Here is a 27874-nt window from a genome sequence, read left to right as displayed (position 1 = left end):
GAGTTTTAGATTTTTGACTATCCAGAGCAATTTATGAAGAATACTTTTTTTCGTAAAATTGATAATAAAAAAGTTTCCCATGTGGTTCCTAACTACGCAGACATACTGTATAAGAGCTTCTGTATAAGAATTTTCAAATTGCAATGCCATATTCGAATTCAGTATAATCAAAAACAAAATAAAAACATATTTGATCAAAGTAAAATGATGAATTTAACGATATTTTTAAAATTATTAATACAAAACAATTGTTATTGTTTTTTTTTTTTATTTTATTTGGGATACAGACAGGACAAACCCATAAAAGTATCCACTACAGAATTTCAGATACATTTACAATTTTACAAACTGATATATAACTACAAACTAAAAGTAAAAATATTCATTGAAGTAAGAACATAAATACAGAAAATGATATAATATGTATGAACAAAAGAGAAGAAAAAAAAAATGAGAAAATAAGCGAAAACAAGACTGAATACACCAAAAGACTAAGTTTCAAGAAAGTGATTCTTCAATAGTTTTTTAATCATATCCGCTTTATGAAAGAAGATATCAATATCCACAACGCTAGACAATTTATTATAAGTATTTGTCATTCTATGAGCAGGTGAATTTAAAAAGTACTTTGTGCATGCTTGGTCCGTAACAAAAGTATAATTATTTCTAGTAGTGTGGCTTGGAGTACGAATTTTTAGGAAATTTATAAGGTCGATACAATCTACATTATTATTTAGGACCTTGTGAACAAATAAGACATCCACAATTTGTCTACTATGCTCAAGAGAAATTATTTTTAAATTAAAGCGAATGCGTTGTCTATCACTATCAGGATAAAATTTCCTTTTACAATAGGAAATAAACTTATTTTGAATAGATTCTACTTTAGAGATGTATACCGAATAACGCGGATTCCAAATAATAGAACCAAACATTAAAATACTATTGACATATGCCATATATAACGTTCTAATGGTAAAAGGGCTTTGTAACTCAAAACAAGTTCTATATATGAAGCCCAACTGCTTACTGGCTTTTCTAGTAATATTAGAGATATGTTGATCAAAGAGTAGCTTACGGTCCAAAAGTATACCAAGATCCTTAACGCTTTCTACTGCATGCAATACACAGTTAGAAATTTCATATGTGTTATAGTTTAAGTCAGGGCTGCTCCGAGAAAAATGTATATAATTACATTTTGAAACATTTAAAAACAGGTTATTTCTTACACAATAATCAGATAAATTGTTTAAGTCTTCTTGAAATTGAATTCTATCATTAGGACATGAAATACAGTGATATATCTTTAAATCGTCGGCATACATAATAAATTTAGCAAATTTAAAACAGGCAGAAATATCATTAACATATAAATTAAAAAGTAAAGGACCTAAATGGGACCCCTGAGGCACTCCTGAAGTAGTGATCACAGCATTGGATTTAAAAGCTCCTAAAGTTACTTGTTGTGATCTATTTCTGACGTATGAGTCAAACCATCTTAATAAATTACCATGTATACCGATTTCAGATAGTTTCAAAACAAGAATCGAATGATCGATTTTATCGAAAGCTTTACTGAAATCAGTATAAACTGAATCAACGCTTTTTCTCTCATTTAGACTGAAGTATGTATTCAATGTATAAGAATAAGTTTGTATCGACTGAACGTTTTTTCATAAAGCCATGTTGTTCAATATTAAGTAGGTTTTTTACAACATAATAAAGAAAATCAGAAATTATACTTTCAAATACCTTACTAAAAATATTTAACTTAGAAATAGGTCTGTAATTTTCAACTTTGCTTTTATTTCCGGATTTATGAATTGGAATAATAAAAGCATTCTTCCATTTATCAGGAAATTGACCGGCATTAAGTGATTTATTAAACAACAGAAATAAAGGTTCTGTTACGTAGGGATGTCCACGAGTTACTTCACGCAAAGATCCCTGGTTCGAAATCAAATTAAAGAAAATAACTTTCGTTTACAGAAAATTACCCCTATTAAAAATACGCAAGTGTAGCTTAAAATAAAGTTTTTATTTGGATGTTATCCGAAGAATGTTACAAACTCGACTGACTTAAAAACATAATATCCAATATCTACACATTCCTTAAAACTGCAATACATTCTTATCGTTTCAATCTCAAGTGGGCAGGCTAGTAAGCCCATCATCCCTTCACCTTAAAACAACGAAAAACAAACCATATGGCTCGCCGTATGTATAAAGCAGAAATATCTTTTAAACACGGACACTGCCATATTTTATAATGACTCGACATTCTCCCACCTTGGGGAATTTGACAAAATTTCTCAAAAAATACAGAGTCACGAAAAATTACAATAAAATATCAAATAAAGTAAAAAGTAAAATATATCAAAAACAAACAGAGTCATGAAAAAATCAAGTCAAGAAAATGTCACTTGAATCTTACAGGAGTTTTAACTACCCGGCCACTTCGCGTACATCTTTCATTTAGATCGGGTGCTCTGCTTTTTGTCACTCCCGCACTTATTTCACTTGATTCTTCCTCAGCCTGGAGCTGACAACCGTTCTCTTGAGGCACTGTCTTTGGAGCCGCATCCCGTAGGGTAATGCCCTGGATATTCTCGCCAGCAGTAACTGCCTCCACGACTTCCACTGGGTAAAGCCTTTGCAACGGTCTCAGAAGTTGGCCTTGTGCTGTCGCAAGACGAACTAACCGCACCTGATTATCTCTACCGGGTAAAAGTTCAATAACTTTTCCTAAAGGCCACTGAAGACGCTTGATGTTTTCGTTGCCTACTAAAACGACATCCCCGATAGACACTTTAGACACTTTCGTCTTCTTCGTTCCCGCTTTGAGTTGAGCCAGATATTCAGCACGAAATCTTTTTCGCAAATGACTTCTCAACTCTTGCAAACGGCGTATTTTGCGTGTGAGAGAATTCTGCTCTAGCAAATCACAATCCGGCAACTCGTAACTGACTTGCTCACGTAAAAACATACCTGGCGTCAACGCGGCTAACTCAGTAGGATCATCCGAAATATACGTCAATGGCCGCGAGTTGACTATACTCTCACAATCACACAACAATGTCAATAAGTCTTCATAATTGAGAGACGCTCGACCCAAAACTTTTCGCAAAAGTCCTTTCACAATACCTATTAATCGCTCCCAAAATCCACCCCACCATGCAGCTGTAGGGGGGTTGAAACGCCACTTAATACGTTGTGTAGAACTATATTCCACGATCATGTTCCAGTCCAATTGCTTAAGCGCGTTCTCAAGTCCCGTAAAATTCGTTCCATTGTCACTATAAACCGTTCTCGGGCGTCCACGCCTGGCAACAAAGCGACGGAAAGCTTGAATAAATGCATTTGTTGACAAGGAGGTAATGAGTTCCAGATGAACTGCGCGATAAACGGCACAAGTGAACAAACAAATCCATGCCTTCTCGCCCGATTTCAAGTAAAGAGGCCCAGCTAAGTCCACCCCGGAAATCTCAAACACTGCAGCATCTCGAACTCTATCGGCCGGCAATGAAGGCGTTTGTACTTCGAACGATTTCCCATCTTGTCTCTTGCACACACCACATTCTTTTAAAATGGACCGCACAATCCGTCTACCCCCTAAAGTCCAATATTTTTCGCGGAGCAAACTAAGCAGTCCCTGTGTACCAACGTGACAAGAGTTTTTGTGTAAGCTCAAAATCAACTTGCGCACTATAAAATGTTCACCCGGAAGTAAGATAGGCAGACGAAAATCTTCCGTGTCAATTCTCTCGGTAACGCGAGTTTTTAAACGTATAAGTCCAAATTCATCGACAAACGTGTTTAGCGAGGAAATTCGTTTCGTATCTGAACCGAACGCTTCTTTCTGCACTAACTTCAACACAAACATTTCGGCTTTGTCGATTTCCTCCGCGACCAATTCGCCTGTAAGTTTTCCATTTGAATTTCTCGTATTGTAACAAAATCGTAGCGTCCAAGCCATCATTCTTAACAGTTTTGTGTACTGAGAAAAGTAACGCAGGTGCCAATCGTCGGACGTCATATTCAATAGTGACGAAATGGCTTTTTTCTTTTTCTCAGTGCCGACTTCTTCTTCATCAACCTCTACTTTTTGTTGGGGCCAATAATTTTCGTTTCTGTACAACCATTCCGGGCCCTCCCACCATCGAGATTCGAACAATTGCCGAACACCACAGCCTCTTGATGGAAGATCGGCAGGGTTGAGAGAACCAGGCACATATTTCCAACACTCAGCATTGGCTAAATTTCTAATCTCCTGAACTCTATTAAAAACAAAAACAGACCAGTCATCCTTACGTTGAATCCAAGAAAGAACCGTAGTGGAATCACTCCAAAAATAAGACTCAACATGCTGAGAAAATTGTCTTTTGACTGACTGATAAAGTCTAGCACCAATAGTGGCTGCCAACAGTTCCAATCTAGGTATAGAAATCTTCTTCAAAGGAGCCACACGACTCTTAGCTGCTATAAGAAAAATCGAAACACCATCATTCCGAAGAACTCTCAAAAACACTACGGCTGCATAAGCTTTCTTACTTGCATCTGAAAAGGTGTGCAAACTCCAATGGTCAGCTTCAATGGGCCCAGCCTGGATCCAACGTGGAATCTCAATACTCGACAGTTCAGGAAGATGAGTAACCCATTGACAAAATTCCTCAGCCATGTCATTCTCGACTGGTGCATCCCATCCCAGGCGCTTTTCCCAAAGTTTCTGCAGCAACAGTTTAGGGAACAGAGATACTGGACAGGTAAAACCAATAGGGTCAAATATACTCTGAGCTACAGAAAGCATCAGTCTCTTAGTTATGGGTTCTTTTCCGACCACTCCCTGAAAAATTTCACCATTGATTTTTAGTGTGTCTCTTGAGGAGTCCCAGAGAAGACCAAGAACAGGGACAACTGTTTTTGTACTACCAGAAGACTCCCACCCTCTCAAATCCATCTTAGCTTCCTCCATGATGGCAGTTGCTTCTGATACGAACTTTCTCAACTCATTCTCATCAGTAACACTAGTCACACAATTATCTACATAGAACCCAATCATAAGCCTTTCAATTGTATTTTTAGAGTACGGCATATCATTACAACACTTCTCCAGCGCCTTTATCAAATGAAATTCTATAGTAGCACCCAGAAGAAATGGACTACAGTTGACTCCAAAAACAACTCTCTTATGTCGAAATACAAATTCCTTTCCTTCATTGTTTACCCATAGGAACCTCAAAAAATCTCTGTCCTTCGAATGTACAGAAATTTGAAGAAAAGCCTTTCGAATATCCGACACAACACCTATTTTTTGTTGTCTGAACCGTAATAACACAGAAGGAATAAGTTCAATAAGATTAGGCCCTACCTCTAAACACTGGTTCAAAGAAGGACGACCCTGTTCATGAGATGATGCATCAAAGACTGGCCTAATTTTCGTGGTTTCGCTAGTATTTTTAATAACGGGCCTGTGAGGCAAATAGTGCACACAATTATTCTCTTCGGGATTATTTACTATTTCGATCACACCCTCGTTCAACCACTCATTGAATATTAAATTATACGATTCAAACAAATTTGACTTTTTCAACTTATTTAAAGTAGTATCTAACCTTCTTCTAGCGACAACTAAATTATCTGAAATTAAAGGATGCTTGTTCAACCAAGGTAACATAACCTCATACCTACCTTCGTTGTCACATCGGATAGTCTCATAGAAAAAATTCTTAGCCTCCTTGGCCGCCACCTCTCGTGTCAATTTTTCTACAGGATCGGTTATCCCAATAATATCAAGCTCCCAGAGTTTCGCCACAGAAGAACTATCAACAAACAACGCAATCGACATCATAGATGTGCTGAAATTAGAAGCAACTGCCGGCACCTTGCCCATAAGAGTCCAACCTAACAAAGTTTCAACTGCTACAAGACCACACTGTAACTGATATTTCCTTCCTGTATACAATTTGCCTACAACATCAGCTCCTAACAAAATCTCAATTGGTGCTATATGTCCGACATCGCTGAGCGAAATATTCATGTCACTAAGTTCCTCAACCCAAGGGCCGTGATAAACAGGAGAGACATCTGCACAAATTTTTGGTTGATCTAAGGCATCAAATGAACAAGAGTAAGCTCCTTCACTCGTAGTTACCTTGTATAATTTATGTCGTTGTTCAGAAGTACTTTTACCGCCAAATAACGTATGTACGATATTTTCCGTTCCTTTAGCAGAAAAACCCATTTCTTGTGCGGTACGCTGTAAAATATATGTTCTCTGCGATCCAGTGTCAATAAGTGCCCTTACTTGTTTAGTACCATGTGCACTTCTTATGTTTACTCGCAGAGTTTGTAAAAAAACCTGTGTATTATTCAAATTCGCAAGCGTCTGATCCTCAGTCCTATTTTCTTCCGAGCGGCTGATACTTGAGGTCGATGTATCAATTTTGTTAACAGGTAAATCAGGACACATCAAAACAACATGGGATTTACAACACAAAATACAATTCAAACGTGCTCTACAGTTCTTCGAAGAATGTCGCACCTTCAAACATCGAAAACAGGCTTTCTTCTCTGACAATGTTCGTCGTTTCTGTTCCATAGACAATTTTTGTGCTTTAAAACAATTGATACTGTCATGCTGTCCTTCGCAAAAAATACACCTGTCAACCTCATAATTTACCAACCCAGCCGCGGTCGCTGATGGCTGATCAGTTCCTTGCTTTGGTAATTTTATATTCTTCTTTTCAACCAGGTTATTATATTTACATTTATTTTCAGTCGATAAACCAAAACCTTCCGTTGCTAAATTAATTTTTTGTTCATTTTGAACTTCATTTTGTAGAAAACTCATTAGCCCACTTAATCTTGTCTCCAAAGTTGAAACTTCTGCATATTCTTCGATATTGTGCATGGATACGGAACCAGAAGGCCTTAAAAACTGTGAAGATCTATGCCATAGTCTGATCATATCCTCCGGTAAACATGACTCAATAAGGGGATACAATATTGCCGCATATTTGTCAGCAGTTATGCCTAAGGTCTCAAGTGAACGAAGTTGACTCTCTATCATATCATATAGTGCAGAAACATTACAAGAACTACTAGAAACTCGACTCAAAATTAACTTTAAGAGCTCCCTAATATATACTTCAATCTGGAGATCCTCTCTGCCAAACCTAGACTTCAAACTCTTTATAATTTTTGAGTAATTATCGGCTACTGCAGGAAAACTCTCCACTAAACGTCTGGCCTTACTACCGTCTACAGTGGCTTGTCTCAAATAAGCTATTTTGTCGTTTAAATCAATCGATGGATCATCATGCACTACTTTGAACTGCGACCAAAATGGAAGCCAATCTATCAAGTCCCCAGAATATTTCTTGAATTCGATTGGAGGTAATTTAAAACTGCGCTTACCTTTTATTGATGACTCTGAACTTACTAAACTGGGTCTGTCTTCGCATTTGTACTTCAGTTCATAGTAGCGTGTGCTGTATCTATCCTTTGCCTCCATCTCACTGATTAATTCTGCCTCGGAAGCCTTTTCGACCATAGCTTCAAACACCGCACTTTCCACGACACACAGCTCATTGTACTTAACTTGTAACAGTTCCCACTGTACACTAATTTGTTGCCAGGGTCGAGTGTCCACCGTTTCAGATAACAAATTGTCCAAAACATTAGCAGTTGTCGTAAAAGCAGTACGAAGCACTGTTCGGCGTTTTGTTTCTAATTCCAATGCCATATTTCTCGCTTACAAGGGTAACAACTTCGGCCGAGCCTCACGACAAACGAATTTATTCGCCGGAAAAAAGTTTACACTCAAATAAGCGGAAACAACTAACTTTTAAGCACACCCGTATATATCTAAGTCCTTATCGCGGTCGCCAAAATGTTACGTAGGGATGTCCACGAGTTACTTCACGCAAAGATCCCTGGTTCGAAATCAAATTAAAGAAAATAACTTTCGTTTACAGAAAATTACCCCTATTAAAAATACGCAAGTGTAGCTTAAAATAAAGTTTTTATTTGGATGTTATCCGAAGAATGTTACAAACTCGACTGACTTAAAAACATAATATCCAATATCTACACATTCCTTAAAACTGCAATACATTCTTATCGTTTCAATCTCAAGTGGGCAGGCTAGTAAGCCCATCATCCCTTCACCTTAAAACAACGAAAAACAAACCATATGGCTCGCCGTATGTATAAAGCAGAAATATCTTTTAAACACGGACACTGCCATATTTTATAATGACTCGACAGGTTCTGTTAGAGATTGTTTACAGTTTTTAATAAAATCAGTAGGTAGCTCATCTGGTCCAGGCCCTTTATGAGGTAAATTTTCAAGTTTATTTTCAATAATTTCGCGAGTAATAGTATATTTACAGATATTTAAAGGCGTGTTAGTGTAAATATTACCAAAATTGCTAACATTACTAGGTACAAAAACAGAAGCAAAGTAATCAGAAAATACGTTACAAATTTTCTGTACGTCAGTAGTAGAGCCCTGAGCAGTAAGCAAACTGTTTGGAAAACTATTGGAATTTCTCTTATTTTTTACAAATTGCCAGAAGTATTTAGGATTTTCAGTAATATTGGTTTCAACGTTAGTTAAATATTTTTTATAATCTTCATTTATTAAGAATTTAGATCTGCCCCGTAAAATTTTGAAGGTTAAATAATCTAAATTATTGTTGTATTTTTTCCATCGACTATGAAATTTAAGCTTTTCTTTAATAACTTTTATTGTAGAAGTAGAGAACCAAAGAGGGTATCTTTTATAGTAATTAGGATATGTAGGTACATACAAATCAATGATTTTATCAATAATATTATAAAACAAATTTACAGCTTCATTTATATCATTTAACTTAAATTTAGTTTTCCAATCAACTGCATATAAAAGACGGTTAATTTCATTAAAATTCGGGAGTTTAAAATTTCTTCGAGATTGGTTTAAAACCCTAGTGCAAATATTAAAAGGAATATCTACATCAAACTCTAAAGTATTGTGATATTTATCCTCGGGAACTATAGTGGATTCGTAGACAAACATACATTTTTTATCAAAAAACTATTGTTAAATATAAGGTCTAAAGTATTACCTGATTTATTGACATTTGGGTTGTACTGAACCATACCAACCAAAGACATGGTGTCAACTAATAAGCTTACTAGGATCATTATAATTACTTGGTTTGCAGTGGTCATTCCCATATAGTAACCATTTAATTTCAGGGAGATTAAAGTCTCCACAAATGACAAAAATATCATTAATATTATTTAGGTAGATATCAACAAGCTTATTACAAAAAAAAATTTAATGCAGCCATGTCTCTGGGAGGTATGTAAACACAACCTATGTGTACTTTTTGTTTATTCAGAGGAGTGATGGTGACCCAAACATCTTCTGCTTCAGAACACCAAGACTCCTCGGAATAGCTAGTAAGTTCCTCGGACACAGCTATAAGAACACCTCCTCCCGTAAGTTTGCTAGAAGAACTTGTCTCCCTATCCCGTCTATACACTTTATAACAAGAAAAAATTTCTTCACTTAAAATTGATGTATTCAGCCACGTTTCCGTTAAACAAATTATGTTTTGTTCACAATTAAGAATATTGCGAAATACAATGCTAACTTTTGAATTTAATCCTCTAACATTTTGATACAAAAAAGACAGATTAGAAACACCAGCCATATCCATAAAAAAAATACAAAAAACAATGTCAAAAAAATAAATATGTAGTTTAATCCAACTTCTCGATATCCCCATCGCATGAAATTTTTATAATTCGGGATCTATCATCCTTTCGCACAAATATGACGCAGTTTCTTGTCCAAATATATTTGTATTGTTTTGATTTCGCAGCTAGTTTCGTATCTCGTAGAAGTTTTTTATTTTTAGGGGTCAAGTGTTCATTAACATATAATTGGTCAGATATATTTGCTATTTTCAATCCCCTAAAACTACCATTTTGACGACGTTTTGCTTTTGCGGCAGCCAGAAATGCATCATTTTTAATTTTTTTAGAAAATTTTACAATAATAGGCTTAGGTAGATCTGTACGAAAAGTTGAGGAACAGTAAAAAGAGTCAACATCACCTTCGGTTATAGGGAGATCGATAGCCGAACCAATTTCGGAAACTATTTTTAAAACATTCTCGTTATCTTTAAAAGGAACTCCGCATATCTCAACATCATTGGCTCTTAACTGTTGCTCAAGTATATCCACTCGAGAATTTAAAAACTTGACCTCATCCCTTAAATTTAAATTTTCTTTTGTCAACTTTTCAATTTCCTTAATCTTGTTAGTAAGAGTAGAAATAGTATTTTCAAAAGTTGTAATTGAATCGCTGCAAAAATTAACAGACTGCAACAAATCTCCGTATTTAATGTTCATTGATGCCATATCCTTCTGAATACTATGCAAAACTTTCAACGTTTGTGACGAGGAGGTTTCTTCTAAAGGAAAGTCATCAGAATCTTCATCAGCAACAATGACCGAACGCCTCTTATCAACTGTCCCTCTGCAATTAGTACACGTCCAAGATAAACCTGGTGTCTGAAAGCGTGAGACATCCGATTTAGTTAAACCAACACACTTAGCGTGATAGAATTTCTGACAACCACCACAACATTTCAGACCAGGTGATTTGCCGGTGACTCCTTGAGTACAAAGTACACAGATTGGCATCGTTTAACAAGAAACGATTAATAGTCTATTAAGTAAAAACTAGACGAAACTTTTTACAGTAATTAGTGTATTTGATTTCTGACTTGAAATAGAATTATAACCATCAAATTTATGAATTAATTACTCACATTCAAAATCCATATGCAAACAGAAAAACTACACCAACTAATACTTTAAAACAATACTCTGCTGTAGTGAAAATTTAAACAATATCGTTTACGGTAAGACTGAGAATATCGCCGTAAATTGAGAGCGAATATAAACACGTCCGCACCGAACGACTGTCTTCGAATGTATATGAATGTTTAAACAATTAGCGGCTAAATCCGCGAGTAGAACTTTTTACTTTAACATGTATATACACTAACAAAAAAAGTTTTAGAAAAATATAAGCTTGTTTGAATTTTTCAGAAACAATGCTTGTTTTCGTTCTAATTGCACTCCCCTATAATACGTATAACACAAAATATAATTCTTCTTCACGTGCCATATCAGAATTATCCGACGTTGGCGATCACCATTGCGAAGGCTTCTCGATCTTCTGCAATATGGAATAATTGTCCTGCATTTGATATCTGAGTCTATTCACGAATGTTTTTTAACCAAGAAACTTGTTTTTTGCCCTCTATTTTGCGAATATATAATACGTATCTAAAACTATACATTTTTAAACTTATTTTTTTTTTAGCAAGCCTACGCCTCTCCGATGATGACTCCAAAAAGAGTCGAAAATCGTCGATTCAGAGTGCTGGACTGCGCTCCCTGTTCTAAGTGAAAAATAAGACAGTTTGGCCTTCGCATTCCAACTGAATAAAAATGGTATTCTTTTTCTCATGATCATCTTTCAGTGCGTCACAGTTTTTCGATTTCTTTCTAACGCATTAAATTGTATGTGACAGAAAAAAAGGCACGTCGGTGATTACATTTCGTCGGTGACATTTATTCTAGTTATTCTAGTTGTCGATAGATGGCGCCATAATAAAAAAAAATAATTTTTTTTAATTAGATAATAATATTACAAATATAATCTGTATAATTTATAAGACTATACAAATCAAAGAAAATACCATTTTATAAATGCAAGAAACACATTTGATTTGTTTTTATTCCAAATTGAAAATAAAATGTGACAACTGTCAGATTTAACTAAAATGTCATGTTAGAATAAATGTCATAAATGTGTATTATCACAGACTTACCCTTTTTCCTATCATTTGTTACGCACTGAAAAATGCTCATGAAAAGGACAATATACATTTTTATGTTATTTTTGAAGTTATACTTCTTTAGGCATGAGGGTGAATTTTTACATTCCCTGGCGCATGCGCACACCGACAGTATGGTATTAGTCGCTACATCTTTTAAATTATGTAGCGCAAATAAGGTGTGCGTGAAAAGAATATATTATTAGTGTTTTTAGTAAATATATTTATTATAATTTTTATGTCTGTGGATTTGTCTTCCTCCTTATAAGTATTATTGAAAATGTTTATTTTTAATTAATGTATCTGTCACCGTGATTGTAATTATGTCCGAGAAATGATCGACTGAATGCAAAAGCGGTGGTAGCTGATCGGTAGAGCATTCGCCTAGGGATCGAGAGGTCCCCTGTTCGAATCCTGACAAAGTCATATCCTCTTTTTTTAATTTTTGGTATTCTTTTTGTTCTTTCTAAAATAAGTTTAATATTTAAATACAATACAAAAAAACTGTTTAAAGTAGATAGGTATATTGATTTCGTTGAAATCATAATATGAAGTTAGATTATATTATAATAGAAGTATAACTTCTTACGTGCGTATAAAGTACACACACATTCTTTTTTTAGATTTAGTGCAATTCCGTTATCTGTGATGGCAACAACGAATTGATTCACGAACTATTGTATCAAGTCTGAACACAGGTTTACATTGGAAAAAAAGTGTACCAGTTTTATATGACGGGAAGTGTACTAACTACGTGGATTTTTTAAAATATCGATATCATTGCGATTAGAGCCATATTCATTATGGGACGTAAGGCTGACGAGTTCGTCAACGTCTATGGGGTTTAACATGAGTTTTAGCTTATACGTTATTCTTGTTATGTAATTTTTAAGCGATCTATCAGATAAAATTTGGTATATTTGTGTGAGGTCTTCCAAGAAGGGAATTCATGATGGTGGCTTCATGTTCAAGTGGTGAGCTTCTTTAAGAGCATCACCACTACCGAAGGAATTTTTCAGGAAAGCTGTTAGTTCTGGGATAGTACCAATTAATTTTTCAATACGTAATTGAGCAGAGGGACTAATTTTCCTAATTTCTTGTCGTCAATTTTTGCTTTTTTTAGAAGCTGATTTAGGAGTTACGAAGCTTGTGACAGGTAATATGTTTTTATAGTTTAAGTTTTGGATGCTAGCAGTAACTAATAAAATGAATGATTCAAGACTTGTGTCGGTGAAATGAGTTATTTTTTGATACCAGTGTCAGGAGGAAAATACGTTGGTGTTTAAGATTGTTCAATTAAGATCGTTAAGTCAGTAGGTGTGTTATTTGCATTGGTTTCTTCGATTGAGGAGGGAGACGGAAGAGATATACTAGGAGGACAATCAGTGAGATTTGAATAAAAGTTGTACGTTAAGAGAGACTGCTAGATATCTCTTGGGGGTTAAGACAGGAGTCTGCAGTGTGTCCAGATTGTTTACATAAAAAACATTAAGTTCGTTTGAAGTGATAAAGAGTAAATCATAAGTATCTAACTCAAAATTTTAGTATCTGTATTGATAGGGGAAGTGACTTGTAATCCAAGTTCATTTTTAAGTGCTTGTTCTATGAGTGTGATCGAAGTAGGTACTCAAGTGAGATAGCACTAGCCTCATTGTGTGTATAAGTCTGTGAATACATATTATTATTTGGTTTCTATTTGACTTTTCCTGGTTTACTTCTAGATCAAAATATTTTGCCACCTTTTCTAATTAATAGAAATAGTGGAATAGTGGACCAAGCGGATTGCTTGGTTTACCAAGGAATCCTCGAAAAACGAGGGGTGAAGTTCGTCAAGTTGTTGATGAGGTTCAAAATGAATTTTGATAGAATAGAAACTGGAGTGTTTATGAAACTAACAACTGGACGAATGGGGATGCCCTCTTTATGTATCTTAGGTAAACCCTACAGTCTGGGTGTCAGCGGATGGCTTGGTTTGTCAAGCAATCCTCGAAAAACGAGGGGTGAAGTTCGTCAAGTTGTTGATGAGGTTCAAAATGCACACCCAGACTATACGGTTTACCTAAGATACATAAAGAGGGCATCCCCATTCGTCTAGTTGTTAGTTTCATAAACACTCCAGTTTCTATTCTATCAAAATTCATTTTGAACCTCATCAACAACTTGACGAACTTCACCCCTCGTTTTTCAGTAAAAAACACTAGTCATCTTGTCAACAATCTCCAACAAATAAATCTTCGTCCCAACATTACTATGCTTTCATTTGATGTTAGCAATCTTTTCACTTCTGTTCCTAAACAAGAAACTATTAATCTGGTACACTCTCTTCTAAGAGCCAACTCTATCACTATTTCTACCACCAACTCCATTATTCAATTACTACAATTTTGTCTAGCTCAACACTTCTTTGTATTTAATAATACTAATTTACAGACAACCTGATGGCCTAGCTATGGGCAGTTGTTTGTCTCCTCTTTTAGCTGATATTTTTATGGATCATTTAGAATCCACACATATCATAAAGAAACCCTGAAATACTCCATTGGTTTCGTTATGTTGACGATATTTTAGTCTTTATTTCAGGTAATTCTGAAGCAGCTGATCTATTACTTTCTAAAATTAATAAAATCCACCCGAACATCAACTTCACTATGGAACTAGTCTTCCCAATCAACCAACTTTCTTGACCTTACCATTTCCAGATTAAACGACCATTTCGATTTCAGTATCTATAGGAAACCTACACAGACTGATCATGCCCTACCGTTATCCTCTTATCACCCAATGTCACATAAATATGCAGCCTTTCACAGCTATGTACACCGACTAGAGACAATTCAAACCCTCGTATGCTTCATTACCGTAACATCATGAACGTCTTTCCGGTAATATCAGATACATTCTTAAAAGAGCAGTTGATAACACACATTTCTTTTAAAGTACCAAATAATCTAGGACAGTGTCTTACCTATTCTAAAGACCCTATCAACTATATGAATCGTAGCGGAGTCTATAGATTACAATGCTCCGATTGTGATGCTACATATATAGGAAGAACCTGTAGATCACTAGCTTCTCGTTCCTTAGAACATACCAAAAGAGAGAACACTTCAACTTTCTCACAACATCTCATACAAAATAAACATACTCTCAACATCCCAGAAGACGTCTCATTGTTACATAACAACCCTCAAAAAAACTTCTTAAAATTGGACCTGTATGAGGACTTAGAAATAGTCAAAGAGAAGCAGAAAAGCCCTAATTGTGTTAATCGCCATATTTCTTTTAATCGAGATTTTCAACCCCTACATCGACAACTTTTTTCATAACACATATCATCTATATCCTCTCATCTTATGTGTATCATCATACTATCAATATCATCTATGTTTTTATTTCTATACTAACTTTCTATAAGCAACATCCTACCTCATACTCTCAATACATTTTATTCGCATTTCATCGTTCCACACTCTTATTATTTTCCTTCTACAGTAGTTTAGACATATACTTCAACATTATCTGTTATATTATTGTTTATCAACACATCATACCATCCTAAGCCTCCACTCATTTCCTTATTCATTCATTCACTTTCGGGCGGTTGACTCTCTTGGATTTTCAGTCTCATCAATTGATTTTTAGTCTCTTTCTCATTCGCACATAACAACAAATTTCTTCAGCCAAACGAAATATATCATCACTTAATTTTGTTATGTCATCTTTACTCAACAAATTAGATCAAATTATCAGTCATCAAAACACTCGCACATTAATTAATAACTTAGAATTGTACATTTATGTACACATTAAACAAATTCTGATATCCTAGACGTGAATACGTAAAAGGCCTTTTCAATAATTCTAAGTTTATTTAAAAATCTTCATTCTAATGTATTGCTTACTGTATAACTCCTAGTACCTATTTATCAATGGTCATGTTAATATATTTAATCATTACATACTTTACCATTTTCTACATTTAAATTCGATTAATTCTAACAACAATATATGGATATTTGATGTTTTATTTTTAACAGCAACATAAATTTTAAATTAATTAGCTGGAGTAACAAAACACTTCATAACGTCCTATTGACAATCTGTCTCTGTCATACTTCTGAAGTTCTTTCACCTTTCAGTTCAGTTGACACTTGACACTCAATTTTCAATATGTGAGGTTCATCCCTCTCATATCACATCCACGTGGGTTAGAGTCCTGTGTTGCCCTGGGTAACATCCAGGAATATTTGCAACATCCAACTATTTTAAACATAATATGTAGTATAGTATAAGATCGTATACCTTTTAAAGGATTTTTACCCTTTTTGGAGGCTCACGCATGCATGTTATTGTAAGTATGACCTTAGTCAACTTTTATAACATTGTCTCTTATTAATTAGGTTATACTTACCATTTTAGTGCTTAACACTGATGATGGATTACTTGTTAATCCGAAAACGTTTTGTGATTTAACCCTTATTAGGGTATTTTAAATATACCTTTTACAAAGGATCCTGTATTTAAAGTAATATAATGTTGACACAAACGCATATCTACAAAATTATATGATCATAATATTCATTAAATAATATAATAGTACACAATTTTGCAAAATTTTTTTTTAAATATTGCTGACCCATATTTCTGGACCCGGTCTTCTGCACCGTACGCGAGTAACGGAAGGTTAAAAGTGGCATGCACCACTTGAACCTAACTTCAACCCGTGAGTAATGAACTATTACTTATTTAAAATATATTTTATTATATATTCAAAAATAGTGAATAATGAGCATGTTATTAAACGGTCGTAGAAAAAACATACATGTATTAACTGACGAGTTTTTATTAAATACAAGTTAGAGGAAACCAGGTGTTCACTTGTTGACTTCTCAAACAGGAATAAATATAGTTTTAAAACACTCCAATAATTGTTTAATTTCCTTTACCTCGGCTTAAAATTTTTTCTAAACTGTTTTTACTCCTTTGTTTGCCTTTACCTCTGTAAAAAAAACGAAAATACCTAGAGCTCTTACTACGACGGCATTATAAAATTTATAACTATGTACGACTGGTATATTTTTTTCTGGGAATAAATCATAACAACTGTTCGAAATCATATATTTTATTGACGTTTCGATTTTTAGTCCAGAAAAAATATAGTGTCAAAAATGTAAAACATAGCTCAGGACAACAGCTTCCGAAGCATATTGTCTCACAATTTTTTTAGCTGTCTCTTACTCCTTCATATTCTAAATACTCACCTTAAGTTTTACTTATACTGTATATACTCTGCAGTTCTTGTGAAGATTTTGTACATTGTATGTGTGTGAAAAAATGGCTTGGATGCAGGTCCGTTAGCCACAGATTTGTATTTTATTTTTACCGTAATCTATTAATTTTGTTATATTTATACCTATTTCATTTAAATGACTATATTTGTTTCTTTCAATTAGTTTATGAGTAATTTAATTATTTCCATTTCATGACAACTTAGTAGATATTCTATACTAATTGGAAAATACACTTATGTTTGTTGTAGATTGTAATATAATTGGTCTTTAAATCTCTCGTTAATTTTGCATTAATTATTATTAATTAGTACATTAATAATTAATATAATTAATAATTAGTACATTAATTATTATTATTGATTAATGCCCGACGCTGTTACTTCTTATTTGAAGTATTGTGTAGTTAGAACAAAAATACTATTGAAATAATGATACAATTTAAATGTTCGTTTAGAAAATTATTCTATAGTGCATAATATGTATCATCATTAGACAATGGACAGGTCGAACGGTCGAGGAATTGTTTCATATAGCTGCTGACCGAGAAACATTTCATCAGCTTCTTAATACGACGATAGCCAACGCTTGAAAACAAGCACGGCACACAAAGAAGAAGAATGTATCATCACTCAGCCAATCGCGTCCACTGCTGTACATAGGCTTCCCTCAATGCTTTCCAGTGTTCTCTACATTGGGCAGATTATAGCCAGTTTCCCGCTACTTCATTCCATGATTCGTCTTATCCACCGTCCATGTTGTGTTCTAGCTAAGAACCCTACCGGTCCATGTACGGTAAAACACATTGGTTATAAACCTTTCGTGCACATGTATAGGTCTTACAAAATTTCCTGAACCTGACTCACTCATTTGGTGACGAAACTATGCAACTACGAATGACATTACGAAATCCGATAATACTCAAAACATTTAATTGTCTGCAGTGCGTTCTCATAGCAAGGCAGAGTCAAACTAATTTTTGCATTAGTAAGATAGTTGGAGTATTTATTTCTATCTTCTAAAAGTAGTTTTTAATACTTTCTATTGGATAGGGAACTTGCACATTTTTTTTTATTTTATTACATAATGATGTTCAGTTTGGTATTAAAATGAGATTTCCAAAATTTCACGCTTCAAAAACATAACTTAGAAGTACAAATTTAAAGCCTTCTGTATTTTAAAATAGTTCAAACGACCCGTGACGTCACATAGTTTAACTATATGGTTCCGTTTATGGTTATATTTAGATATATTCTTCTGCTTCTTCTTTAGTTTATTGGCCTACACCTACTTGGGTATTTGGCCAGCTCGTCGTCGCGGAATAAAGGAAAATATTTATATTCTAATGACATTTATCGTATGTCGTTGTAATAATATATACCAGTTTGTTGAGATTGGAGTTTGATATAGTTATTGGAGGAAAGGAAAGAAGGTTTACTATGGAAAATTAAACCATTTTGTAAAAGTACAAATTTTCTATGAATAGTTCAAACGATCAAAAATACTTGTAACGTCACATAACTGCATTTTCTACTGACGTTTATAATGTTTAATTTAAAATTATATACAATTTTGTTAACTTTATTGGTTCAGAATGTCAACATGTAGCCCGATGACGTCACGACACGTTTTGGGCTGGCTGGTATAATTTGAATTTTTAATCGTCTTTAGGGGCCAAACTAAAAACAAACAAAACTTTTTTATCTTTGATATATGTTTTAAATTATGTTTTGTTGTGATTTATAACATTTTTTTCGAATTTAAAATTTTATTTAAGTTTCCCATTTAGTATGAAATTAAAATACGTTCAACTCCCGTTTATCCGTGGGGTTGAGTGGCACGGTTATCGCAGATAACGAAAACCGCGGCTAAGCCGTAACTGGAAGTCAAATACATACAGGCAAAAAATAAAAAGGTAGTTTCACCTAAAACTTTAATATTACAATTTTCAATGTGTGCTTACATTTAATTACTTTTTGAAAGTAGTCTGCCATTTGTTTCTGCTTCTTTGAGTGGAAAACCTGTTTCTTTATTCTACACTACACTTTAAGTAGCATCAGTTTTTCAGCAAGTAGCAGGTCATACTGGCCCTCTAGGTATTCTAGAAGTTCATTCACATGACACAAGACCGCTTCGTGGCCTTCGTTTTCATCACCCATCAAACCTACCCTTCGGATGTCTTCATCCGTTAGATGCTCAAATATCGGGTTGATAGCGTCGCAATCTAACCACTATTGCAGGTTTCCTGCGTCCACATTCTCTCCCTCAGGAACTGACTTCATTAAACTTTTAAGTACAGACAGTTCATTTTCAGTTTCTCCAACTGCTAGTTCGGCAGAACTTTCGATGTTTGGTAACAGTTTTCTCCATGACTTCACAATTGTTGAAGACTTTATAAAATTTCACGCAGATGCGATTTCGTAAATAAAGTCGAGAATAGTGAATGACTTCCAAAACTCATTTAAAACTAAACTGGTAGCCTTTACAAATAAGAGGAAGCTTACTGGACTGGGTGAGCTGAAATTATTTGGAGAGGTACTGGAAAGAACCAATGAGGTTAAGTATCTAGGGGTAACCCTGGATTCGAAACTCAATTGGAATACTCATATTACCAATATAACCAATAGGGCTAAGCGACTCTTCTGGAACTGCAGACGAGTTGTAGGTAAAACCTGGGGATTGAAACCAAAGGTGATATGTTGGTTTTACACATCAGTGATACGACCGACAGTCACTTATGGGTCAGTACTCTGGTGGAGAAAGACGGCTTTGCAATCTTGTGTGACCACTCTCACCACCCTACAAAGACAAGCGCTTCTAAATATAACAGGAGTCTTGAATAGTACAGGAACGGCTTCATTAGAGGCTATCACAGGTCTCCCTCCGCTGGAATTATATATTTCGGCGGTAGCCTTTATGACCATCCTGAGACTCAAAGCAAACAATACTTGGAGGCCAAATTATGTATTGAATAGCCACACAAACATTACTGGGACTATACTTGAGGAACCCATCTTTATGATGAACTCAGATATGATGACACCAGAACTAATCTTCACTGAGAAGATTAACACAATTATGCCATCTAGAGAACAAAAAGTCCCAAACATTAATGGGGACTTAATATGGTTCACTGATGGATCTAAAACTGCCCATGGTACTGGATCAGGAGTCTTTGGGCAAACATGTAACTATAATAAATCTTACAGCCTAGGCCAACATACAACGGTGTTCCAGGCTAAAGTTTTTGCTTTGGTGGCCTCCATTGATGAAATCATAGATGAAGACACTAAAGCTGAGAGAATCAACATTTACACACATAGCCAATCGGCTATTCTGGCTGTAAAGAACCCTCTCACCAAATCAAAACTGGTGAGAAACTGCAAAGATCTCCTCAATAACCTGGCAAAAGACAATAAAGTGTCTTAATATGGGTGCCGGGTCATGAAGGGGTGCATGGGAACGAACGAGCAGATATGTTAGCGAAACAAGGCTCGAGAGAAACTTTTGAAGGCGCAGAACCTTTCTGTGGCATCACTAAAGATGCTATGAAAAACGAGGTTCAGAAATGGCTGAAAAAGAATCATCAAAATAAATGGAGAACCACTCAAGGGCAAATCCAGACTAAAAAAATAATCAAGAATGTTGATAAAAAACTGTCGAACAGTTTGTTGAACCTCAATAAACGAGAGATCAAAACGGTCACTGAAATGGCGACTGGACATTGTCATTTAAGAAATCACCTATACAAACTAGGTAAGGTGAATGAACCATGGTGCAGAAAGTGCGAAATGGAAGAAGAAACTGCCATACACATACTATGCCATTGCAGTGTGCTAGGTGATGTGAGGCAGGACTTCACTGGTCAAATGAGGTTTGAACCAGAAGAGATCCTAAAACTATCAATAAGAAAACTGTTGGCCTTCGTTGAGGCCACAGGACTTATTAAAGTTTAAGGAGAAGAACAGGGTTTGGTACAAAGGTCTTATGACCAAGTGCCAGAGACTAACGAGTCTCGCCCGAGTTAAGAAGAAGAAGAAGAAGAAAAAACTCATTTAAGTTATATCCTTCTTCAATTTTTGATGGAAGTAACATTATTCTGTAGTTTCTCTTCATAGACGCAATAACGCCTTGCGTCATAAAATAGGTTTTCATTAATATAAAAAAGCTTCTTCAGAGTCGCGGATAATCCGCCCCGCGTATAATCCGCTCGCGGATAAACGGGAGTTGACTGTACACTTGCGAGCAAAAAATCGACTCACTCGATGAATTGTAGTTTATGCTTAGCAATTTCATGTTGTCTTCTTTGAATTAAAAACAACTAATGCAAAAAATATTGTCCATTATAGAGCTTCCAAAAAATAATTGTTTTATGCAAATTGGCAATGTATTGTAAAATTTGCCAAACATCTGTATGGCATAAGAAATGCAGCAAACATTGTAACGGGTATGTTCTACGCAATTTAGACCTTTATGAATTTGCCGGTGATCGTCTCTGTCGCTTTTCAAACGTCGACGTGTGTGAACACTTCAAAGTGCAGTAAGTTAATATTTTATAATTGGATACTTCACCAGTGAAGGCGGCCCACGTAATTGCATAATTACGAGAGCGCTATCGTCAGACGACTGTCGCCCGTCGCCTTCTTATGACGCAGTCTGCAGTCTCAAGGAATTACCGTCGATGTTAGAAGACCGGTAGCTATAGTGTAATACCAGAGAGGGATGATTGATTCATTGTCCTGAGTGCCTTGCGAAATCGGCCCGAGACAGGAATTGAGCTTCAACAATCCTTATGGAATATTGGAGGTGTTACTGTCACTCAGTGGATAGTTAGGAGAAGACCTAAGGCTGCCACTTTGCTTCGCAGACAAGCTAACACAGGGCCCAAATTGAACGCACGTCACAAACAAGCTCGACTTCAGTTTGCCCAAGCCATTGTGACCTTGGCCAATGGAGCAGAGTTTTATTCTCCGACGAGAGTCGAATGTGCTTGTAAATCAATAACAGAAGAAGACGCGTCTATCAGAGGCCCGGAGAACCATTTGCCCATTGCTTCAGTGTCAAAACAGTGAGCTATGGAGGTGGTTCGTTGTATGTTTTGAGGTGGTATATCTTTAGAAGGAAAAACAGCCTGTTTCGTGCCCGGTGGTGGTCGCGGAGGGGTTCGACAGCGGATCGTTACATTACGGATATTCTCCCAGACCATATTGTTCCTTACGCCAGTTACATAGGCGACGACTCAATACTAATGCATAATAACACTCGATGTCACGTAGCGCTGATTACGAAATATTACCTGGCCAACACCAATACAACAACAATGTACTGGCCTCCATCGAGTCCGGATATGAATCCCATCGAGAACCTATGGGATAAGCTCAAATGCAGGGTTCGGGTCCGTAATCCAGCACCACCGACAGTGGCGGATTTAAAAACTGCATTAGATGAAGAGTGGGAAGCGATTCTTCAGGAATTACAGAAACTTAATAAAGATCTCGCATGGAAAGTGTAATACAACGCAGAGGAAGAACTCCTCAGTATTAATTTTGATTTTTTTATGTTAATTTACTTTTATATACAGGGTGAGTCACCACTAACGCGACGGAAGATTACAGTGAAATTGTAAAAGATTTGAAAAATTTTTTTAATTAGTGGTTTGTAAGTTGATAAAATCTACATTTTAAAATTATTTTGAAATATACAGGGTGTCCCAATAAATGGCGGCGTATCAAAGTTATATTTTTTCTTATGGAACACCCTGTATTTTATTGCATTTTTAATTGTCCTCAAAAATAAGGTATAGTTTTATAAGGCTTCCCTATACCTATGTACAGAGTGTTCTGAATGTTGACATTTCTTAAAATGTAAAGTTTTAAAAGAAGGCTTATTCTCAAGTTATTTAAGAAATTATAAAAACATTATTTTTACATCTAAATAGTTGGATATTGGTTGAATGTATTCCACGATTGATTATTACACATTTATTTAAAGGGTATTCAACATTTACAGTTTCATTATTGGATTATTCAATGTGTCGTATGATGCTTATTTTATGGAAGACCATGTATATTAATTATTAATAATTATATTAAACGAAGTCACCTCTTTCGAATGGTATATGGATGTCCTATACCTAAGTCTAATAGTTTTTGCGTAATTTACAATTATTATTTAAATTCTTAATCTGTAAATCGATTTTAAAACAAAAGATGTATCTCATTGTATGACATCGTCATTTTATGACAGTACGGTCTGGTATATTATCAAAAATATAAACATCCATGTATGATATTCAAATTTAATTGTTCCTAAAAATTAATAACCACGTTATCTACGAAAGAATAGACATGGTACTTTGCATTGGGGAGTGTTTGCAAAATTGTATCTTACTTTCTAAAGTTTACGCTCAAAAGTAGGTATTCTGATAAAAGACACCCAAAAAAGGACGTTTTTGAGAAATTTCGGAAAGTTAAATAAAAATAAACCAGTTATTTGTGATCACGTCAAGGAACTTGATGTCCTGCTTTCTGTTACGGAAAACCCAAATACTAGTAAAGAAAAAATTTCGGGTAAATCAGTCAAACGACTGTTAGAATACTTAAGAGAAACCACTATTATCCGTAAAAAACTCAACTACACCAATATTAGACCGAACAGGATTATGATAAATATTTAACTTATCGTTTATGGACTTTAGACTTTGGAGCAGATCCTGATTTTTTTAAAATGTATTGTACACAGACCAATCTACCTACGTTTCATAATAATGGTCTAGTAAATAGACATAATTTTCATTTCATTATGATACAGTAAACAAACATTTATTTCGTAGTTTAAAAATCGAGAGTGCATAAATATTATTTTTAAAATCAATTTACCGTTTAAGAAAATTGTAAATTACGCAAGAACTATGACTCCTAGTTATGGAACATCCCTATACCATTCGAAAGAGGAACCTGTGTTTAGTATAATAATTTATTAACATACATGGTGTTTTATTTAAAATAAGCATCATATGACACATTAAATAATCCAATAATGAAACTGTAAATTTTGAGTACCCTGTAAATAAATGTGTAATAATCAATCATGCTATACATTATAGTCAAACCTGCCATATCCGGATCAATGTGGCGACAGACCGATCCGGATATGAAAAAATCCGAATATCAAGACCACTACTTCTTTTATAGTCTCTGAAACGTTTTCTCCTTCATACATTCCAGTAATCAACGCCGTCGATAACTTTCGTCAATAGACACGTTTTATAGATTCTATAATACATTATTTCGCCCACTTTTAGTTCTTCTTTTAGTGCGTTGTCCAACAGCAGGACTGCCTTTCTCGGCAAATTTCGGTAGATCTGGACGGCGCAGAACCGTCCGGATATGACAGGTCCGGATATGGCAGGTTGTACTGTAATTATAAAATAATTACCAGACCGTACTGTCATAAATTGACAATGTCATACAATGCCATTAATTAACTACATCTTTTGTTTTAAAATCGATTTACAGATTACGAATTTTAATAATTGTAAATTACGCAAAAACTATGACACCTAGGTATAGGACATCCATATACCATTCGAAAGAGGTAAATTTGTTTAGTATAATTATTTATTAACATACATGGTGTTCCATTTAAAATAAGAATCATATGACACATTGAATAATCCAATAATAAAACTGTAAATTTTGAACACCCTGTAAATAAATGTGTAACAATTAATCATGAAATACATTCAACCAATATCCAAATATTTAGATGTAAAAGTATTTTTTTATAATTTCTTAAATAAATAACTTGAGAATAAGCCTTCTTTTAAAATTTCTTTTTAAGAAAGGTCACCATAACTCAGAACACTCTGTACCTAGGTATAGGGAAGCCTTATGAAACTATACCTTATTTTTTTGCGGACAATTAAAAATTAAATAAAATATAGGGTGTTCCAAAAGAAAAAAACTAACTTTGATACGCCGCCATTTATTGGGACTGTATATTTCAAAATAATTTTTAAATATAGAACTTACAAACCACTAATTAAAATTTTTTTTTCAAATCTTGTACCATTTCTCTGTATTTTTCCGTCGCGTTAGTGGTGACTCACCCTGTATATGGTTTCTCACATACAATATTAAGTTATCTTTGTTATGTTCTTTAGTTAACTTTATAAATATTTGTGTCATTGCAATAAAAATTACTTCTGTTCACAAAATTTTACTTCTAATTTTACATAATATACATATATTATATGTGGATAACCACTTGCCAAACAGCGTAATAAAAAAATATAATTTATTTTAAAAGTTGAATGGGTTGCATATGTGAGTTCATTTTAAATGAAGTAAAAGAAAGACGTACTCACAATCATAGTGAAAATAAATGATTGTGAGTACGTCTTTCGTTTACTTCATATAACTTATTTTATTTTTAAGACGATTTTCTTTTCTTGCAAGTGTAGTTAATATTTTTAGATTAATGTTTTTTAACATTATACCCTTGTTAAGAGACTGCTGCAGATCAAGAGTAGGGCTTACAATACCGAACTAAAATCTGAATACCGGTATTTGATATTTGAAATATCGGGATACCGGTATTATTAATAAAAAATTTACTAGTTATTATTTTTACTTACCGCAGGTTTGTTATATTGACTTTTTAAAAAATAATATAAATTATTAACACATTCTAATGTCTAGTCATTGATTATAAATATTCCTCTAGATAGCTTACCTCTTGGTAACCGAAAGACGTATCAACAACTAGATAGCGCTACTCGAAAACCGTATCGAGATTTCTCATTCCCTCTCTGACTTGCGAGGAGGTAGGAGTAGTGTCAGGGCCGAACTTACCCTATAGGTGTATTATCTGTGACAAGTGTTGTGACAAGTTATAGCAAAATTAAAAAAAAGGACTCACATTTTAGATAAAATGGCCTCTGTAACGCATAAGTGTGTTTACGCGGGATGTTTTGAAAGAAACGATGGAACAAATAATAATATATCTTTCTTTAAATTTCCCCTGAAAGACGTATAGTCCATTCTTTCACGGTTTTTGGTCTAAATTTTAAAGAACCGCTTGGATTGACATGAAATTTGGCATACGTATAGCTTACATGTCAAAGAGAAAAAGTGATATTGTGCCGATGTGTGCTTTTTCCCTGGGGGTGACTTTGACCCCCTCTTTTGGGTGAAAAAATATATGTCCAAAATAAGTCCGGAAATGGGTAAACTGACTAATTTTAAGTAACTTTTGTTCTATAGAGCTTTATTATTCTATTAGTTCTATTAGAGAATTATGAAAGGTGATAAATAGCAGTCTGATTTTTGCATAAGAGTTTAATCTCTGTTCGGAGAGTTTAAGCCTGTTCTGTCGGACAAAATAAATGTGCCGTTTTCGTGGTCTGACCGTTCCAAATTTTTAAGCTGTTCCAAAATTAAATCTGCCCCTGTTCAAGTGTTCCCATATATCAAAGTTTGTCCGACTAGACGCCCTTAAGCTATTAACAAATTTTCAGCTTGCTATTAATCAACTTTTTTTTCATACGCGGGATCCAGACCTATAAGTATTTTGTCGAAAAAAACGTTCTTAGCAATAATATAGCCTATAAAAAAGTAAAAAAAAAAATGTTGTACGCGTTAGGTCTCTGGATCTCGTAGAATCAGAGTTATAGCCAATGAAAAATAGATTCATATTCACCAAATTTCAAATAGAATATCGACGAGAAATATCCAAAAAATTAAGCACTTTTTGGGGAAAACCCATTATAACTTTTTTAAAGTGTTTAAAAAAAGCTTAATTTTTGTTTTTACAAAAAGTTTCTAACATTAAATTTAAGCAAGTTACACTCAAAATAAAGTTGGTCCCTTGTGTTTTGGCAAAAAAAAAAAAAAATCGGGAGGACCACCCTCTAATTAGCAACTTAAATGAAATTAATCGTCACCGCTCCAAAAATTATTTTACTTATGTTGTGTTTATATATATGATCTGTAAAGTAAAATTTTTAAAAATTTAAATTTTGAAAAATATGCTTTTTTTCAAAATAACTTAAAAATTGTTAGAGATACCAAAAATCTCGAAAAACAAAAATAGTCAGATTTGCTTTTCTGAATATCATGTATTTTTTTGTTTTTCTGTTAGACAAAAATTGATCAAGATTTGGTGTTTCTAAATTTGCATACATTCGTGATCAGTGACTCGTTCAACCCCTTTTAACTACAGCCCTTTCAATAATAAGGACTTTCAACCGATGAAACTTACAGATCATATAAACAATATATACACAAGTCAAGATACGTGAAGTCGTAACGATTAAGTTCATTTAAGATGCTAATTAGGGGGTGATTTTCTCGATTTTTTTACCAAAACCAAAAGGGACTAACTTTATTTTGAGCGTAACTTGTTTAATTTTGATGCTAGAATTTTTTTTTTATAAAACAAAAATGAAGATTTTTAAACACTTTAAATAAGTTGTAATGAGTTTTCCCCGAAATGTGCTTCATTTTTGGTTATTTCACGTTAAAATATTCCATTTGGAATTTGACGAATATGAACCTATTTTTCATTAGCTATAACTCTGCTTCTACTAGGTGTAGAGACGTGATATATACACCATTTTTTTAAATTTTTTACAGGCTATATTTTTGCTAAGAATGTTTTTTCGACAAAATACTTACT

General features: G+C 34.5%; 2 protein-coding genes across 2 annotated transcripts; both read right to left on the bottom strand.

Annotated features, from left to right (window-relative positions):
• Positions 1-359: 359 nt before the first annotated feature.
• On the bottom strand, positions 360-7744 carry LOC126880859 (uncharacterized). The gene is made up of 3 exons (XM_050644928.1): positions 6766-7744; positions 4944-6612; positions 360-366 (listed from the first exon to the last, which is right to left on the bottom strand). Exons 1-3 carry the CDS (start codon positions 7742-7744, stop codon positions 360-362), a joined length of 2655 nt encoding a protein of 884 aa, XP_050500885.1.
• Positions 7745-9753: 2009 nt separating this feature from the next.
• On the bottom strand, positions 9754-10701 carry LOC126880858 (uncharacterized). Its single transcript, XM_050644927.1, has one exon. It carries the CDS (start codon positions 10699-10701, stop codon positions 9754-9756), a length of 948 nt encoding a protein of 315 aa, XP_050500884.1.
• Positions 10702-27874: the final 17173 nt, after the last annotated feature.

Source organism: Diabrotica virgifera, chromosome 2 (genome assembly GCF_917563875.1).
Source record: "Diabrotica virgifera virgifera chromosome 2, PGI_DIABVI_V3a".
Lineage (NCBI taxonomy): Eukaryota > Metazoa > Arthropoda > Insecta > Coleoptera > Chrysomelidae > Diabrotica > Diabrotica virgifera.
This window is presented reverse-complemented; position numbering and strand designations above follow the sequence as displayed.